Source organism: Myotis brandtii, unplaced genomic scaffold (genome assembly GCF_000412655.1).
Source record: "Myotis brandtii unplaced genomic scaffold, ASM41265v1 scaffold115, whole genome shotgun sequence".
Lineage (NCBI taxonomy): Eukaryota > Metazoa > Chordata > Mammalia > Chiroptera > Vespertilionidae > Myotis > Myotis brandtii.
In genome coordinates, this window is record NW_005353967.1 from 11942803 (window position 1) to 11963214 (window position 20412).

At 39.6% G+C, this 20412-nt stretch overlaps 1 protein-coding gene across 4 annotated transcripts in view; it reads left to right on the forward strand.

The window, feature by feature from the left end:
* Positions 1–20412, forward strand: part of MAST4 (microtubule associated serine/threonine kinase family member 4) — a 464303-nt gene that overhangs the window by 41615 nt on the left and 402276 nt on the right. Inside the window, exon 1 of one of the 4 annotated variants that reach the window (XM_014549219.1) lies at positions 15382–15411. The exons of the other annotated variants lie outside the window; for them this stretch is intronic. Within the exon in view, the coding sequence (XP_014404705.1) occupies positions 15397–15411 (15 nt within the window). The 5' untranslated portion in view covers positions 15382–15396. Of the gene's footprint in view, positions 1–15381; positions 15412–20412 lie in introns of those variants that run through there. 4 annotated transcript variants of the gene reach the window in all.

Here is a 20412-nt window from a genome sequence, read left to right on the forward strand (position 1 = left end):
GGATATGTTTGCAATGATCCTTGTAACCTTTGAGATAAGTTATACAACTTGCTTCTCTGTAAATTTATCTAAAACACAATCTGAGAGATTATGGCACTGATGCCTGCTGTTTTATAGCACCTGGCTGGGTTTTCTTTTGTGTTGTTTGCCCCTGGTCCATTTCATCATTAGTACAAGCTCTGTACCTCTTAGAACTAATTTTCTCTTTCACTTGACTTTCCTGCTGCTCTGTGTCAGCAAAGCCAGCATTGGTTTTGCTTTTCTAGTTTTTTGTGGTCCATTAGACCTTGATTTTCTGACCTGGCTCCATGAACTTCTCACGGGCTTAAGGCCACCGCTATTTGAACTTAGATGTTTCTTTAGTTAGGGCTTCATTTCAAAGATCATTTTTCCTTTTTTTAGAACTTGGTTTTCAGTCAACACAACATAAATAATGGAAAAAGAAGTGGAATAAGGTCAAGTCCTAATGCTGGAATTTCACGGCCCTGAGCAAGGCACTTAACCTTTCTTAACCTCTGTCTGCTCTTTCACCAAATGGAAATGGTGATCATACCTACCTCTTAGGGCTGTTGTGAAAATGTCCTATGAGTATTATTGCCTTTCAGAGGACTCTGATTTACCAAAACTATGGACTTTCCAAGGTAAAACTTTTTTTAAAATATTTTTTAAATTGATTTCAGAGAGGAAAGGAAAGGGAGAGAGAGAGAGAGATAGAAACATCAGTGATGAGAGAGAATCATCAATTGGCTGCCTCCTGCACACATCCCACTTGGGACTGAGCCCACACCAGGGCATGTGCCCTGACCGGGAATCAAACCATGACCTCCAGGTTCATAGGTCAATGCTCAACCATTGAGCCACACCAGCCGGGCTCAAGGTAAAACTTTTTTAAAAATTAAATTCACACACAATTCAAATTTTACTAGACTTCTATATTCATTTTTATTTTATCTTCATTCACTTTTGTATTCACTTTTATTATCTTGTGTATTTTTTTTTGTTACTAAAAAAATATTTCTCACCTTGGAAGTGTTCTGAAAGAGGACTGTTTTTGCTCTGATCATTGAGGGTCCTGACTGAGGAGACTAAGTAGACTGAGCTTTGATGATTGGAAAAGTCCCTGATGTTGATTTGCTCCTTGGCCCTTTTCTCTTTCTTCCATAAGGAGATGGAAGCATCCGGCTGAGGTCCTGCTGGGAGTGTGTAATGCCCTCAAGTAAGGCAGAGCATCTTCACCCCAAGTGGTCTCTCACCTTTCTGACATAGGATTCACTCTTTTTTTTTTTTTAATTCACTCACTACCTCCAAGAATTTATTGAGAACCTTCTGTGGTCCAGGCTCTGGAGGTAGCCTTTCTTCTCATGGAGTTGACATAGAGGTATAGGAATGGAGATGGACAACACACAAATAATTAGTCAGTGTTCAGGGGGTGTCAGTGCCAGGATAAAAATTAAAGCAGGGTAGAGGGGGCAGAGGGACACTGTGTGTGTGTGTGTGTGTGTGTGTGTGTGTGTGAGTGATATGTTAGAAAAGTTGGTCAGAAAAGGCCTTTCAGGTAGGGTGACATCTGCATAGAGGCCAGAATGAAGTGATTGGGCCAGCTGTTTTGATATCTGTGGCAGGAACCCCCCAGGCAAAGGAACAGCCAGTGCAAAGGCCCTGAGGTGGGACTGTGTTTGATGGGTGTGAAGAAAAAGAGGTTAGTGTGGCTCAAATGAAGTGCGCAGGAGGGATCTGATGGTAGGAAAGGAGATCAGTGACTGCATGAGGCAGGGCTTTGAGGCTATTGTCAAGGATTTGGGCTTGTATACTAAGAAGATGTAAAGCAACTGGAGGGTTTGGTCAGAGGACTGTTGTGATAAGGCTTACATTTTAGCAGGATCTCTTTGACTGCTGTGCTGAGAATAGACTACAAGGAGGATGGACGGAAGCAGGGAGATCAGTGAAGAGTCTGTTGCAACACTTGAGAAGGAAGAGGACCATGACTTCGACCAGGAAGCAGTGACATGGGACCAGAAAGCAGTGACATGGTGTCTTTGGTGCTTGGAGGTTAGAGTTAGATCTGTCAGGATTGGTTATGGACTGAATGCATGTCCTTGTGGCTCCCCCCTTCCTGGCTGAGTGGCTGGCATAGCACACATTACCTCACTTCTCCCACTTTTTATCATAGGTGGGCCGGGGGTGAAGGAGGGAGAGTAAGTTCTCAGCTTTGCAAATGTCTTTGGTGCTTGGAGGAAGGCTCAGTTTCCAGCAAACTGATCCAGGAAGAAGGTAACACTGAGTTTATAAGAGTTCCTCATTTTAAGCTCACTTTGCACAGCATTTATGACATAAGCAACCTTAAATTCTTTTTTAAAAAAGTCATTTAAAGCACTAGCCAGATGGCTCAGTTGGTTGGAGCATTGTCCCTTGCACCAAAAGGGGTCGATTCCTAGTCAGGGCTCATGCATATGTTGTGGGTTTGATCCCTGGTCGAATTATGTGTGGGAGGCAATCTCTCTCTCTCTCTCTCTCTCTCTCTCTCTTCCTCTCTCTTTAAAATAAACAAAAGTATATCCTCAGGTGAAAATTAAAAAAATATATAAAGTCATTTTAAGAAGTCAAGATAATATTGGAAGTATTACATGGTATCTGAAAGAAGTGTGATCATTCTCATAAAAACGGCTCTACAATTTGAGGAATATCTGGGTTTATTAGTTAGACCTGTGGTGGGAGTGGGGTGCAGGATAAGGAATGGACGCAGCAAGATTAGAGCTTTCTTTTTCTTGACAGTAAACCTGCTTTCTCGGGGTGAACTCTATAGGTATGTACTAATGGTGTGTGGTTATTGTTTTAACAGCTTTATTGGGGTATAATTCACATACCATAAAATACACCCATTTTTAGTGTATAATTCAATGATTTTTAGTAGATACATATACAGAGTTGTGCAACCATCCCCCTAATCTAATTTTAGATCATTTCTCAAAGATCCTTTGCGCCCATTTGCAATAATTTTCTGTTCCATCTATGCAGTGGAGTAGTTATGTTCTTTTTAGGAATGTTGGAAGTTCAGGAATAGCCATTTAATTTGTACATAAAAGATCAAATCAGGGAAAAAAATTGTGTTTGTGCTCCAGTTTGAACTCTTGAGGCAATCAGAAAATGTGAGCTGTCTCGAAAAACAAAGATTGTAGTATTTTGAGTCACAACTTTTATGGGAACCTGAAGCATTAATGCATGTGAACACCATCAGGACGTCCATATCTCATGTAAAGTGCCAGAATACTGCAGATGGATGAAGTTGGTTGGTGAGGTTTTAGTGATTGCCAGAGTGGAAGAGGCCAGAGGCTCGAATAGACTAATTTTCATCAACAATATAATTTTGTTCCAGAACTAGCATGTTCCAGAGTTTATCATTGAGACACAGACTTCTTGAGTACCTGATTTTTTCCCTGTAAATATTTATCTCATTTTATTATGCTACTAGAGGCCCTGTACATGAATTCGTGCACCATGGGGTCCCTTGGTCTGGCCAGCAGGATCGGGCCAAAAGTTGCTCTCTGACATCCCCCAAGGGGTCCTGGATTGCGAGAGGGCCAAGGGACCCCACCGGTGCACGATTGGGGCCGGGGAGGGATGCAGAAGGTTGGCCAGCTGAGGAGGGAGCGTGGGAGGGCTCCAGGGCATGTCCGGCCCTTCTCACTTAGTCTTGATTGGCTGGACCCCAGAAGCAAGCTAACCTACAGGTCGGAGCATCTGCCCCCTGGTGGTCAGTGCACATCATAGCGAGTGGTTGAGTGGCCTTAGCATATCATTAGCATATTGCACTTTGATTGGTTGAATGACCAACCGTTTGAACAGACACTTAGCATATTAGGCTTTTATTATTTGAACAGACACTGAGCATATTAGGCTTTTATTATATAGGATATGTTCGGAGTACCAAAGTCAACCTTCTAAAAGTACATTCAGTTGGGTTAACTAGTTTGCTTATCAGAAATGAGCTGTAGTATACTGAGTACTTACTAAGTGCTAAGTGTTCAGCCTCAGTTTCCTCACTTGTGAAATGGGGATCCTCACAACTATGTCATGGGTTGTTATAAAGACTATGTTACGTAATGCATGCAAAGCACTTAGTCATGGCTATAAACAAATAACTGTTTAATAATCAGTGGCCATTATTATACCATTATTATAATTAATAACTGTTACTCTTGTCTATAGTGTTGTGCCCCAGTTTTGAACTACAGGCTAGACTTTGTATACCCTGAAGCTGCTGTGCCAGCCTTCTGCCTTCTCCCCATGCTTGCTGCTCTACTGTCCCACTCTTCAGAGCCTGCTGCTGATCACGACTGTTCCCGCTTCTCCACTTGCTTCTTTTGTGTGTTCTCTTCCCATGTGCTAGAATCTCGAGCTCACTGTCTTCCAGGGAAACAGTGAGAGAGAAGTTATATATATGTTAGGGTGCTGGGTGCTCTGAAAGAGGGGTCATCTAATCCAGATCCAGAGCTTCCTGGTCTGGGATCAAACATGAATGTTGGTTGCCCACCACGCCACGGAAACTGCCCTGCCACAGTCATGGCTCCTCTGGGAACCTAGTTCTTGGATGGGGATCCATCCCAGAAATGATCTGGAAGCCATCTCTGGAGAGCGGATATTGGAGGGGCAGGTTTGGTGCTTTTTATTGACGTGTGGTCATTTGTAATTCTGCTTGCACAGATTCATTTGAGATTATCTAAAGATTAAACTTCCTGTGTGCTGTCTGCATTTCCCTGTAGCTTTCTTTTTTTCTGTTTTTCATGGGTATAGCATGAGCATGTTTAGAATGATAATGCCAGAAACCTCACCATAATTAAATACACGTGCTACTTCAGGTCTATAGAAGTCCCAGGTGTGTTTCTAATCTCTGCCTTACTAGTACAGAGGGATTTTTTAAAAGATAAAAACAAAAGATATAAATGATAAAAAAAATCTGAGCCAAATACGTAATTATCCAGACAAATGCTGTGGTTGTGCTACTGGATGGTATAGTCAGATGTTTCATAGGAGCAGTTTCAGGTTCCCCCAAGTCGGCTCTGACAGCTCCATTTAGGATGCTGTAAAATGAAAGCCTAGTTGACTGTAGAACTGCATTTTCAGAATGCGTTCTTATAGCCATACTAGAGGCCCAATGCACGAAATTCATGCAAGGAGCTCAGCCCTCCCAGCCCCAGCTGCCTTGGCCGGCCCTCGCAGCCCCGACTTCATCCAGAAGGTCATCCGGACAGTTGGTTGTTTGGATGGTCGTTCTGCTGTTCGGTCTAATTAACATATTAGCTCTTATTATATAGGATGCCTGCCATTTGCCATTAGATATTGTTTAAAATCCAAGCACTCATACTTTTTTATTTTCAATCAGAAGACATGTTTCTAGGGTTCCTTTAAAATATTTACTTTGCTGTAATGAAGGGTTAATCAGTCACTCAACCAAATGTAATCAGAAAATTAAAAGTTCTTTTACATATAGTAATAATAATAGCTAGCATTTTAAAATATTTGCAGTGGGTTGGGCAGTGTGTTGAAAGCTTTATGTAGATTATTCTGTGTTGTTCTCCAAAACTCTTGGAGGTAGGTACTGTTGTTTCTATAATACAGGTAGGGAATCAAGACTCTGGAAGGTGAAGTAACTTTATTATGGTCACACATGCTACAAATGGCAGTGTCAGATTCCAAAACCCTGTGGCATTCACAGATACACATGTTACTTTGGGTCTTTAACTATACACAATTTAAGAATCAGTTAAGGCCCTGGCCCATGTGGCTCACTTGGTTGGGTGCTGTCCTGTGCACCCAAAGGTTGCTGGTTTGATTCCTAGTCAGGGCATATGCCTGGGTTGTGGGACCAGTCAGCTGATTGCTGTTCCAAGCTTACATCAGTATTTCTCTCTTTCTTCCTCTCTCTCTAAAAATCAACTAAAAATCATAAAAAAAGTAGAATCAGTTAAGGAGTTTAATTAATCGGAAGATGCCTGGGCAGTACTCTAAGATTCAATTAGTAAATCTAGGTGTGGCCCAGGAATCTGCATTTTTACCCCCCACCCCCATGCTAGTTGAGCTGATCCAGACTTCTCTAAGAAATATAGCTCTGCTCTCCCCGGCGTCTTTTTCATCTTCAGTAGCACAAAGGACTTTAGGGGGACACAGAGACCTTCATGATCTAATCTGTGTATGTGATGATGACTGTAAATCCATGCCTGGGTCAGAGAGGACCCAATAAATATCACAAGGTGAGTTGGAGGACAGAACCAAGCCCTCAACCCACCCTTTATTTGTGAAACTATGTGACATAGAAAGACAATTTATAATTTTAATTCATTGTAAAAGGAAGCAGCCTTTGAGCTTAATAAGACATGTTATCTATATGTTCTTTTCAGGAATGTTTATTACTTGTCATAATGAATCTTATCCATAACCTTCTGTTACTGAATGACATTCCACAAAAATGTAGAATTTTCAAGGAAAATGTGTTCTGAGTAATAATGGAAGAGAGAAAGAATAATTTTTTTTTTTGTTCCTCAAAATGATCAGATAAAACCCTCAAACTAATGATTCATAAACATTCTTCATCTTTGATTAGTCCATTTCATTCTTCAAGCCAGGCATTTTGAATAATTGCCATTATGTAAAAAGGGGATTTAATTCTCTGGGGATGGTTCACAGAGTTTGACTTAGATTTATAAATGTCCAAAGCTGAATTATTTATTGTCTGTTACATATTTTGACCACAAGAAACTTTTCTCTTAGGCCTCATTTGAATGCCTATAATAATAATAATAATAGTAATACAGTATCTTTATGATAAGATGTAAAACAAGAAACTACAATGCAGTGCTAGCCTTTCAAAGCTATTGTAATTTTTTTCCTTGTAATTATTCTGACTGTAACTCTGAAAGCTTTGAATTATAGAAACCATGTGACTTTGCATTCAGATTCATTCTGATCTGATTTGCCAGAGGAAGCAATGGTTGATTTAAAAACAAATACACAGGGAAATATTGTATGTTTTAAACTCTACCATGATATATGTTTGTTATCCTGTATAATAAAAGTGTAGTATGCAAATTGTCCCCTCGACCGGGATTTCGTCTGGGAGTTCGACCAGGGGGCGGGCTGGCCGGGGGAAGGGAGGGAATACCCAGCCGGCAGCCGCTAGGGACTCTACCAGTGCACGAATTTCATGCACTGGGCCTCTAGTGTTTTATAATATATACTGTGTCAAGGTTAAAGTATTTATACTTTTTATTCTTTCATTTGATAAGAGAACAAAAGAAAGGATACAGTAGTAGAATCATGACCTTGTTGGCTGGGCAGGGCTTTCCTCAGTGGTCATTGTCTTTCTCATCATCTTCTCTAGATGGGAGTCTACAGGCTCACCTGCATCTTCCTTAGTCCAGTGGAGTCACTAGAACATCTCTACTAAATTCTTACTCTACTTTTGTTACTATAAAATAATAGAATGGATTTTTAGAAAAAAAGGGAGTCTAGCTCTAGAGTCCTTTTATTTGTAAACACATATTATATTCTTTCTGTTAGAAACATTGATTTATTTTTGTTTGCCAGAGACCTAAATCTTCCTGTTTCCTTATCGACTGTTTGGGTGCCGCCAGGGCCTCCTTATCTTTGTTTCTTTCCCTCACTGTGTGAGAACACAGGCTCTGGGATTGCTCCCAGCCAGTACTTCCCTGAGAGGGGTTTATTTTATGAGTCATTTGGATCTAATGCTTAAAGAGAAAAAACAACATGTAGTTCTTTTTTTTGAACAGAACTCTTGTTGATATATAATATTTGGAGAGAAAAGTATACACATTATATGGGTATAATTTGCTGAATTTTCTTAGAGTACGTGATAGCCCTGTAATCAGGACCCATAATAAGAAAGAGACTATTATCCAAATGTTCCCTTACCTCCCTTCAAGTCAGTGCCACCTCCTGGAGACACTTGCTGTTCTAACCTCTAACCGTGTGCATTAGTTTGGCCTGTTTTTGAGCTTCTGTACATGTCATTATACAGTATGTCCCATTGAGTCTTGCTGTGTTTACCAAATGCTATTTATGCCTGTAAGAAACTTGCTTATATTCTCTATTCTTTCTCATTTCTGTATAGCATCCCATTGCATTCGTTTCCTAATGCTGTTGTAAATTATCACAAAGTTAATGGTTTAAACCAGCACAGCTTAATCCTTTTGCAGGTCAGAATTCTGACATCAGTTTTCCTGGGCTAGGGTGGAGGGATTGGCAGGCTCCTCCTTTTTGTAGATTCTGAGGAGAGAATTTGTCCCTTTGTCTTTTCCAGCTTCTAGAGCAGTGGTTCCCAAACTTATTTGGCCTACCGCCCCCTTTCCAGAAAAAATATTACTCAGCCCCTGGAAATTAATTTTTTAAAAATTTTCATAGCAGATACTCATCGCCCCCAAATGTACCTGTGGCCATTACCGCCCCCCTGGATCGCTGCAGTGCCCACCGGGGGGCGGTAGTGCCCACTTTGGGAATCACTGTTCTAGAGGCTGCTTATTCTCCCTGGCTTGACATTGCTTCCTCCATCTTCAAACCATGGCACTCCAGCATCTGTGTCCTCTTCGCATCCCCTCTTTTCTTCCTTCTTCAAATTTCTTCTGCTTTCTTTTAAGAACACTTTTGACTATATTTAGGCCAATCTAGATAACCTCTACATCTCAAGATTCTTAACTTTATCACACCCCCACAATCCTTTTGCCATGTAAAGTAGCATTTACAGGTCCCAGGGATTAGGATGTGGAATTTTGGGAGGAGGGCATTCTTCTGAATACCACACCCGGTATGTGAAGGTACTGTCATTTATTTATCCATTCTACCATTACTGGGCATTTGTGTTGTTTTCAATTTGGAGCTATTATGAATCATGCTGCCATGAGCATTATTTTACATAACTTATAACCATATGTGTGTGTGCATGTACACGTGCACTCACACTCATTTCATGGTGTATATATCTAGGAGTTGGTCATATAGTAATGTGTAAGTTCAACCATAGGAGTTAGTGCCAAAAGTGTTGTACCAACTTATACCCTTCTTAGCAGCATAAGAGATGCTGAATATCCCATAAAGAATAGAGCATAGTTTGGACCTGGAAGCTTGTTCCAGACTTTTTCCCATTGATATAGCCTCATTTTAGACCATTTGTTTATAATCCAGGATTTTCTGAAGTTTGTTTTGTGAACAGGGACCTGAGAGGTTCTGTCAGAGGAAAGGCCTCTTTATCTAATGACTTGGGGAAATACTGAATCCTGCTGGGATGTTCTCTTTGCAGATGGACATGTTAAAGGTTTTAAGCTTGTTTTGTTTTTGTTTGACTTATGTTTTCCAAGTGGGTTTAACTTTGACTCAGTTTCCCTTCATTGAGGTCTAAGAAAAAAAAAGAGTTCCAATAAATACTCTTTGAAAATTCTGAAATAACCTATAACTCAGAGTGATTTCTTATTTTTGAAAAAGAAGTTTTAGGTTCATAGAAAAATTAGGAGGAAGTTACAGAGATTTCTTATATATTCCCTGCCCCCACACATGAATAACCTCCTCATCATCAACATCCTCCACCTGAGTGGTATATTTGTTAAAATTGATGAACCTACAATGACACATCATAATCACCCACACTCCATTTTGTACCAGGGTTCATTCTAGAATCTAGAATAGATGTTGTACATTCTCTGGGTTTGGACAAATGTAGAATGACCTGCATTCACCATTACAGTATCATGCAGAGTAGTTTCACTGCCCTGAAAATTCTGTGTTCCACCTACTCATCCCTTTCTTCAACCCCTGGCAACCACTGATCTTTTTACTATCTTCCTACTTTTGTCTTTTCCAGAATGTCATAGAGTTAGAATCATAAAGTATACAGCCTTTTCAGATTGGCTTCTTTTACTTGGTAATATATATTTAAGGCTCCTCCATGTCTTTTTCATGGCTCGATAGCCCATTTCTTTTTAGTGCTGAATAATGTTGCATTGTCTGGATGTGCAAAGTTAATTTCTCCATTCACCTGGATATTGCAGGACATCTTGGTTGCTTCCATATTTGGCAATTAAGAATAAAGCTATAATAAGCATCCACATCCAGGTCGTTGTGCAGTCATAAGTTTTCAACTTCTTTGTATAAATACGCAGGAGCATGATTGCTGGATCATATGGTAAAGGTATGCTTAGTTTTGTAAGAAATTACCAGACTTTCTACCAAAGTGGCCGTACCATTTTGCACTCCTGCCAGCAGTGAGCGAGAGCCCCTGTTGTCCCACATCCTTGCCAGAATTTGCTTTGTTAGCGTTTTGGATTGTAGCCACTCTAATAGGTATGTATGGCATCTCATTGTTGTTGTTTTTTTAATTTACATTTCCCAGGTGACATACGACGTGCAGCATTTTTTTCTGTTTGCCATCTGTATGTCTTCGATTCATTTTTTAATTGGGTTGTTTGTTTTGTTTTATTGAGTTTTAAGAGTTCTTTGTATATTTTGGATAACAATCCTTGATCAGTTGTGTCTTTTGCAAATATTTTCTCCCAGTCCGTGGCCTGTCTTCTCATTCTCGTAGTTAACAGCATCTTTCTCAGAGTAGAAGTTTTTAATTTTAGTGAAGTGCAGCTTACCAATAGTTTCTTTCATGGATCATGTGTTTGGTGTTGTATTTTAAAAGTCATTGCCATATCCAAGGTCATCTAGGTTTTCGCCTGTGTTCTAGGAGTTTTATAGTTTTGTGTTTCACTTTCAGGTCTGTGATCCAATTTGAGTTTATTTTTACAAAGGTTGTAAGGTGTGTGTTTAGATTCATTTTCTTGTACGGGGATGATGTTCCAGCACCATTTGTTGAAAAGACTATCTTTGTCCCATTGTATTGCCTTAGCTCCATTGTTAAAGATCAGTTGACTGTATTTATGTGAGTCTATTTCTGGGCTCTAGGTTCTGTTCCATGGATTTATCTGTCTGTTCTTTCATTAATAGCATACGATCTTGATTACTGTAGCTTTGTAGTGAGTCTTAAAGTCAGGTAGTGTCATTCTTCCAACTTTGTTCTTCTCTGTAAATTGTGTTGATTATTCTGGGTCTTTTGCCTCTCTGTAACACTTTAGAATCAGTCTGTCAATATCTAAAAAAAATTCTTGCTGGGATTTTAATTGGGATTGCATTGCATCTGTAGATCAAATTGGGAAGAACTGACATCTTGGCAATAATGATTCACAAAACTTAATGGAAAGTTTTACAGCTTTCTTTTAGAAGGTAAAAACACGAGTTATGTCTTTGACTATTCTCTCCATAATGTAAAGATCTACCTATAGAAAATTAGAAACCATCAGAAAATGGGTTGAATTTGCTTCTATTTAGTTTTCTTTTAGTGAGGCCTATGCTTTTGGCACTGATTTGCATTACTGTAATATTAAATTTTGTACCAAGTATAAAAATGATTTCTGTTCACTTGGAGCAGTGTTGGTGGGATTCGTCCAAAAGTATCTGCTCCTGGTATATTTTGTCTCCATACATGATCTCACCTCTACCTGTTTCTCTTCTCTAAACCAGCCTGTGGTGGAGGGACCATCTTGCCTTTGTCTGTTCTTCCTCTTGGTCTGTTTTGTTTTGATATTTTTTTTCTTGTTTGTGTTTGGATTGCCCTCCTTGTACCACTTTTTATTTTTTTTAAATATGTTTTTTATTGATTTTAGATAGAGGGGAAGGGAGTGGGAGAGAGAGAGAAACATCAATTGGTTGGATCGCATGAGCCCTGACCAGGAATTGAACCAGCGACCTTTTGGTGCATGGGATGATGCTCAACCAACTGATCCACACTGGTCAGGGCAAAAAAAAAATCTCAGTTTTAGATGGTGCATTCTTGCTTTGATGCACTTTGAGTGGGAGGCCTGGCTCACTGGGTCACTTGTGCACTCAGGTTTGGTTGCTGTACTTTGTGGTGGGGGTTATCCCCATGTCTCTGCTGGGCTTGTTTTTTCTTCTCCACTAAAGAGATGAGGGAGAGGCTTCTCTGTTATGCATTCTCCCTCCCCTTCTGCCTGTATTTGAATGTTTCCTCTACCTCAGGACAGGCCTCTGGCGCACTTGGCCCTTGAAGTTAGCAAACTTGGGCTGGGTGTTACTTCTGAGGTACTTGGAGACTTTCCAAGATGTTCTAAGCCCATGAAGAATTATAAGGAAACTCTTTCAGATCTTCACCTTCTTTGTCATTCTTTCCTAAAATGGATCTGCCCAGGAATAAACCTATACTAATGGGTGGCCTGACTTTACTCTCTCCAGTCTCATCGAGGTGTATTGTCACAGGAAATAACCTCCCCTACCCCAGGGTGCTGGACAAAAGAACCATTAGAATATTGGCTTGAAGTTGAGAAAGAGAATGAATCTACCTACTTGGAAATTAATCCTTTTAATATACAAAATTTTGTTTAATTATCTATGATTTGGGGGGCCTAAATCATAGAAGGTGCTCAAAGAATTAAGTGCTGCTGGTATAATAAAATTTCCATTCACATCAGCTTACTTACATGAATAACTTTTTTTAGTTTATATTTCTAATACAAAAAATGGAATGGAATGGCTGTTGAAAAGTCCTTATTCTAGTCATAAAAAAATAGTCATAGGTACATGAACTACTTGGAAAAAACCTATCACCATTCATTTCATTGAGAAATGTGTTTCCAATAAAAAGTCTTTAATTTTTAATTATAAAATTAGACATTTGTTAAAACACACTCTGTTAATAGTTGTGATAATTGGATAAAATGAAATTAGAACCATTTAGAACCATTTAGTCACAGTGAATAATATTTACTTTTTATAACTATTTTTGTTGCGCAGAAGTATGATAGTGTAATTAATAAAAAACTAAAAGCATAGTGTTTCATTAGGATAAACTTACGTCGAGGAAATAGAAGTTAAAGGAAAATAGGAACTATAAATCTAGGTATCAAATCATATGGTATTTTAGATAAGAATGGACACATTTGCACTCTTTTAAAAAATATATATTTTATTGATTTTTTACAGAGAGGAAGGGAGAGGGATAGAGAGTAAGAAACATCGATGAGAGAGAAACTTCGATCAGCTGCCTCCTGCACACTCCCTACTGGAGATGTGCCCGCAACCAAGGTACATGCCCTTGACCGGAATCGAACCTGGGACCCTTGAGTCCACAGGCCGATGCTCTATCCTCTGAGCCAAACCAGTTAGGGCCATTTGCACTCTTGAAATGAAAGCAGTTTCATTTTAAATGTCAATATTTATGAAGTGCTAGAAATTAGATCCATGCCACTATTTAAACCTAGGGTGAACAAGTTTATATGTCTACTTTAAATTATGTTAGGGCATAATTCCTTGGATGCGTTTGGAAACAAAACTGTTTGTAGACCACTTCTGCGAGGAACTTAACCTGGGCAGGTAGGACTCATGACATCCCTTGTTCTGTTTTTCTGGCCCATCACCTTGACCACATTAATCAGTGTAGTGGAGCCCCATTACCAGAACTGATGTCTCGTTTATCAGTTATATCTTTCCCTTCGGTTTTGACTCAGTCGCCAATAAGCCAACATTCATTCAGTGATCACCTGCCTCTTGGGTGCTCAGTATGGGTCTCAGAGATGGAGAGGAAAGCGTTCTCTCTTAAAGAGCTTTGTCTGTCAGGGGAGACTGGCCGTCTGACCGTTGGCTATGACCACTCAGCTAGAGGGAAGCAGAGGTTCCCATGGTGCAAAGGATCCTAGAGGAGGGCTTCCTAGGGGAGTTTGGACTTCATCTTAACCCAAGTCCTCAAGGATGAGGACCCAGGACTGGACCAGGACTATTAGCCAGGTTGAGGAGGATGGAGAGGAAAGCTTCACTTCTGGTGGAAATGCTGCTATTGAGGTAGAAAGGTGGCCAACATTCCTGCCCCTTTCTCCCCCCGCCCAAAAAAAAGGAATGCATATTTTTGTGGCCTTTTAAACATTTCCTCTTTAAAAATGTTTCTTATCTAGGCAAAGGACAAAGTATTTTTTAACATTATAAAGTCATAGCTTATGCTCCTATCCATAAAAAAATGACTCCTTTGGCACTTTTATTTTTGACTATTTTCTAGCAAATTGTGGGTGAGGAGCATATCCAATGTATTAGTTTTGACATATGGTTACACCCAGTCAGCCTCAGCCGAGCTGTCTCTGGGGACTGCAGAGGCAGAGTTAAATTTCCCAAGTTGGAAAAGAAGCTTTCAATAATGAATTTCTGGCTTCATTCTGAGTGACTTTGCTGCTATTTCCCGGGGGAAGTTGCTAGGCATTTAATAGATCTCCATGTTAGGAAAATTCTTCCGAGCATTCAGTCTTAGGTGTTTTTCCCCCTCTGTTGGCCGCAGTTTTGTGTTATGGAGTCTGTATCTAATTTCCTTTAAGTTCATTTTTGTAAAATGTTCCTAGAAGATGATCTCTACCCAGTATCGTTGGGGTAGCCCTCAGGTATTAGTTGTCTTATCATTCCCAGTTAGACACAGTCCTGTCACCTGGTCCAAGGAAGGGAGGAGGCCATGTGACAAGGGGTCCAGGCCTGGTTCCACCACCCTGCATAGCTCTCAACCTTCCTCCCTCCCTGAGCTCTTGCTGGGACATGAGAGACTTCCTTTCAGCTGTGACAGTGTTCTGTTGCTCTTGGCCATTGTATAGCAGCTCACATCCTGTGTGTTTTCAAAATATCCTTCTTTCAAAGACTCTTTTCATTATCTATGGGCTTTATATGGAGTGACCAATATATATATTTAAAACTAGTGTTTTGTTAGCTTTTCTAGGAAAATAAAGCATAAGCAAAATGAAAGGCACTATATTGGGTAGCTTTTTTTTAAACCCTTAAAGCTAGCCTTTAAATACAAGTTGTTTAATTATAATGCCTTCTTGCTCATAAAATCAGACACATGGCCTGTTTTACGTGCTGGTATTTTGTTAGTTCAGTAGGGGCTTTTCTCAGCCAAGGCTCTTTGGTATCTATTGAACCTGGCAGTCCTGTGAGGGCTGGAAGCCGGTTCAGGTGTGGGGCAGAGGTATGACTGGCTGAGGGTGTGGAGGTGGCAACCTCAGGGCCACTGGCTCTGCCCAGGTCACCTGGGACGAGTATGGCTGCTGCATCTCTCAGGAGGCTATTTTCAGAGAAAGGAGCTATGGGCTTGTTGGACAACCTCAGATATATCCATTACAGGGTGGTTGTGTATGTTTGAAAATAATACATTGGGTTGTTTCAAGAAATATTAATGTTTGGGTTTTTCACTAATCCCTAATCTCCCCAAATTTACCTGCCTTGTGTCCTGTATGTATGCAGCCTGCATGTGAGGTCATGCTGCCTCTTGGTTACACTCTCTGCTGCTCCATTTCTCTCCTGTGACTCATGCTTGACTTCCAGGTGAGTTCTTCAGTGAAGCTTTGCATTTTGGAAGAGTGCATTTACCTTATTCTTAGGAATACCTTTGTGTATATTCACGTGCTTAACTGTTTGGCTCTGAACTCCCTCTTCTTTTAGTGGTTTACACCAATTACAGATATATCCTGGCTTTTTTTCTTTTTTTTTAAAGAAACATCAAATTTCCTGAATTCCCTGGAGGAGAAGCAGAGGATATTTTAGATATAAAATGGTTGAAGTGAGTTACGGAAGTGAGCTGCATGTTATTTTGGAAATTATTTTCCTTTAGGAAAGCGAAGAATCCAACCACCGTGTATGGCATAAAGTTGCCTTGCATTAGGGTTAATTATTACCCAGGGACACCACCTTGGTTACTGCCTGGTGGTAGGTGGTTTAAAAAGCTTTCTCAAACCTCAAGAGTTGCAATCAAGGATGGAACTAAATTCTTTCTGGAGGATAATGAATTCAACTGCTAATGAGCCTTATTCTCAATAAGCAAAGCTGGAAAGGGAAAACAAGAGTTTTGAACTTTTTTTTTTCTCCTTAAGCTGAAGAATTTCCTATTTGGAAACTACCAGCTGAGCAAACATTAAGACCAAATGTTTAATGGGTTACACATTATCCTGAATTGTTTACAAAACGAGATGAAATATTCTTGCTTTACTGTTTAGTGCAGTGATGGCGAACCTATGACACGCGTGTCAGGTGACACACGAACTCATTTTTTTGGTTGATTTTTCTTTGTTAAATGGCATTTAAATATATAAAATAAATATCAAAAATATCAGTCTTTGTTTTACTATGGTTGCAAATATCAAAAAATTTCTATATGTGACACGGCACCAGAGTTAAGTTAGGGTTTTTCAAAATGCTGACACGCTGAGCTCAAAAGGTTCGCCATCACTGGTTTAGTGTTTTACAGATTGGCTATTCTTAATTCATTGGACTTTAGGCAAACATCAAGATCTACTATATTGTCAGAACAAAATGCTATTAAAGCAGATTTTTTTTTCTTAGAGTGTTTGTGTTTTGTGTTACATTTCAGAAAGGTTTGTGATCAACCTGCCTGAATTTATGTTCAAGTGTTTTGAAGCATTGGCTGTAGTCATTGGACTATTACCTCCCCTGAGGACAGGAAAGAATTACTTTTATAGAAATATTAAGTGTCAGTGTTAGGAACAGACATCCTCATTTTAATGTAGTACTACCAATAATATAGTAGTTAAAGTTTATTCAGCACTTACTATGTGTTTCTGAAGTTAATGGCAGGACTTCAGTAGTTCATTGTGAAATAAGATCTCAGATGTTGGTTAGTAATAAATATTTTTAATGTGAATTTATTACATTTTTTATATCAGGAATAATTTTAAAAAGTTTTCAAATGCAATTTTGGCACCTAACTACTATATTATCCATTCTAGCTATATGTGATTTGGTAATTTTTTAGAATTTTTTATTTATAAATAAGATAAATTTATATTGTCATATTTTTTTGAAGTTTTAATGTCGTTATACTGAGTTTTATACAACGAAGTGGGAAACTTCCTTTGATTTTTTTAAATACCATGTAACATTGTAAATTGTATGTAAAAATTATCTTAAAGGTTTTATATTGCTTTCCTGTAAAATCATTGTCAACATCATCTTTTTTGTGTTGTTATTGAAGTGTTCAGTCTACATCAGGAGTCAAGTTTGATAATTTATGTTTTCTTAGGAATAATCTCATTTAGTGTTTCAAATTTTCAGCATAAAATTGTATATATTCCCAAATACTTGTATTAAATTTCCTTTGTCTCTTTGGTGATACATATCCCATTTTTTATTTCCAGTGTTGTGAATTGTATTTTCTCATTCTTGATGAGCTTTGCAAGAGGTTTGTATTTTTTATTGATCTTTTCAAAGAACCAGCTGTTCTACTGTTTATATTCTAATCCCTTCATGCTTTTATCTTTTACTAATTCTTCCTTTTGCTTCCCTTAGGTTTATTTGATTGGCCTTTCTTTAAGCTTATTGAGTTGAATGATTTAATTTTTTTGATTAATAATGAAAATGCCTTTTTATAAGGTGACATTTTCTGACCTTCTCTCTCCTCAAGCTTTAAACATATCTCCTCTATTTTCACTCTTAGCTGATAAACAGGTTCCTACATTGGGAGAAAATTGAAACAGTCAGAAGGGAGCTTCTGGAGACTCCCAGACCCATGTCTGCACCCCACATCTGCACCCCCATCTTCTCTCTTTCTGCTTATTGCATAGATAACAATTCATGCTATTCATAAAATAGTCATAGTTAACTATTCATGCTCCTGTCTAAAGCCAGTTCCTCTGCAAATGCCTCCATCCTGTCTCCTCTAGTGTGGTCAAAAGAAACTATCCCACAGGGGGTAACATTTAGTGTCTTGAGACGCTGTTTAAGGGTATAAAACTGTAACTAATAGCCCATCTGGTGTGGCTCAGAGGTTGAGTGTCAACCCAGGAACCAAGAGGTCACCGGTTCGATTCCCAGTCAAGGCACATGCCCGGGTTGCAGACTTGATTCCCAGGAGGGTGGGTGCAGAAGGCAGCTGATTGATGAAGTTCTCTCTCATCTATGTTTCCATCTCTCTAGCCCTCTCCTTTCCTGTCTCTCTAAAAATCAATAAAAATATATTTTAAAAAATTGAAACTAGTAGATAAATAAATCCTGGAGATCTAATGTACAGCCTACTGATTATAGTAAACAATACTGCATTATATACCTCAAAGTTGCTAAGAGACTGGATCTCAATTGTTCTCACCACAAAAAGAAATGATAATTATGTAAGGTGATAGAGGTATTATCTAATGCTATGGTACCGATCTTATCAAATCAATACATTGTACACCTTAAATTTATGCAATATGTCAATTAATCTCAAAGATAGAAACCACCGAGATATTCTCTTACAACTCAGATTTTCCTTCTCCTAGATTATGCCTGTCTTTACCAAGCATGCTCTTTTGGCTCCATCTCTCATAAACCTTCTCTTGCTCTCATTTTTCTATCAGATACCCACAATTTTATTGCTCTACTGAGCAGACTATGCCAACGAGCTATTTCTACTCACGGTCACAGATTCATCTTTCTCTAGTCTGTCTTGAACCTACTTTATAAGGCTTTCATCCCCTCACTCCATAGAAACCACTCTTGTTGAGGTTGTCAAGAACCTCCATTGGTCATTGAACTAGAGTGGTGACCACTTTTCAGACCTCATATAACACAGTCCTTCCTCTTTTGTCCTCTTGTGGTCTTCACTTGGCCTCTAGGGCACCTCAAACTTTTGGTTGTCTTACAACCATATTGGTTGCTCCTTGTCACTCTCCTTTGTTGGTGCCTCCTTTGTTCTCTGACCTCTTAATGTTGGAGTGCTGGAGCACCCCAGAATATATTCTTAGCCCTCCTCTTTTGTCTTCTACAATGGCTACCATCTAAGTACTCATGGTCCCTGAATTTATATCTCTAGTCCTGAACTCTCTCCCACATTCCAGAGGAGCATGTCCAACTGCCTGCTCTTTATCTCTACTTGAATGTCTAATAGGCATCTCCAACTTAGTGTGTCCCAACTGAACTTTTTACCCATTTCCAAAGTCTTCTCTATCTTAGTACATGGCTACTGCATCTTTCTAGTGGCTCATGCTATGCTGAAACCATCCTTCATTGTTTATTTTCTCTTATACCATGTCCAGGGCATTGGACAATTCTCTTGGTTTTACCTTCATATACATCTAGAATCTGGTTACTTCTTACCTTTTCTACTGCCTCTACACTGGTCTGTGTCACCACTGTACTGCTGTAATCTCCTACGTTGTCTCCCTGCCTGCATCGCTGCCCGCTTTGGTCTGTGCTCAGCCCAAGTGACCCTTCAACAATGTTGGCCAGCCCACCTTTCCGCTCAAAGCTTTGCTGTTGGTCTACATCGCAGAGTGAATGCCAAAGTCCTTACACATGACTCACCTTCTCTTTCTTCTCAGACCTTACCCACTCCTACTTTTCCCTCTCTCATTCCACTCCAACCACCTGGCTTCCTTGATGTTCTTCGGATGTGCCAGACCTACTGTTGCCTCAGGACCTCTGCTATGGTTGTTTCAAGCCTCTGTTAGAAATTCTCCCCTAGCTATTCAGGAAGCTGGTTCCCTCAACCCCATAACTTTTCCCCAAACACCATCTTCTCCTTGAGGCTTATGCTGACCACCCTATTTAAAACTGCAGCCCCCTGCCCTCAACTCCCAGCACCATTTATCTTGCTCTTTTTATTGTCTACCAAATTCTGTAACTTACTGTTTTTATTTATTGCCTAGCTTCCTCATTAGAATGAAAATTCTAGGAGGGCAGGGATCTTTGTCTCTGTTTTTCATTAATGTGTCCCAAGCACATAGAACAGTGCTCAGCACATGGAGGAAACTCAATGATTATTTGTCAAACACATGATGAACAAGGGCTGTGATTTTGCTGTGAGAAATATTGGCCACAGCTCATAAATTTTGATGTTCAACATACTCATTGTCTAGAGTTTCTAAATAGTTTTTGGTATTTATAGTCTCTTTCTGAATGGAGAGAGATGACCATTTAGGGAGGCAGTCACAGTTGTGGTAGCAAGGACAAGGTGTTCGGGGAGCAATGCCCTTCTTACTTCCCCAGGGTGGAGAATAGGACTACTGCTATATATTTTAGTGGAAAAGGGATGTGCTTGAGTCAGGGACATGGTAGAAAAATGATGAAGCACTGTCCCACCTTTTAAAATGAAGTCCATTAATGAAGTGAAGTGAGGGTGCGCTCTAAAGCAGAAGCATGGGTGTATTTCTGTCTTATCATTATAGTGGGTACATTCCAGATTCTGGCAGTGGTGTGTGTTTGCAGCAGGCTTGGTTTTTGGAGGTGCTGGGAATAGTCACTCCTTTCTACATCTTCAGTGACATTTTAGCGAGAAGTTGGGAGAGACAGCACCAGCAACTTAGACACACACCATTTTTAATCAGAAATCTCATG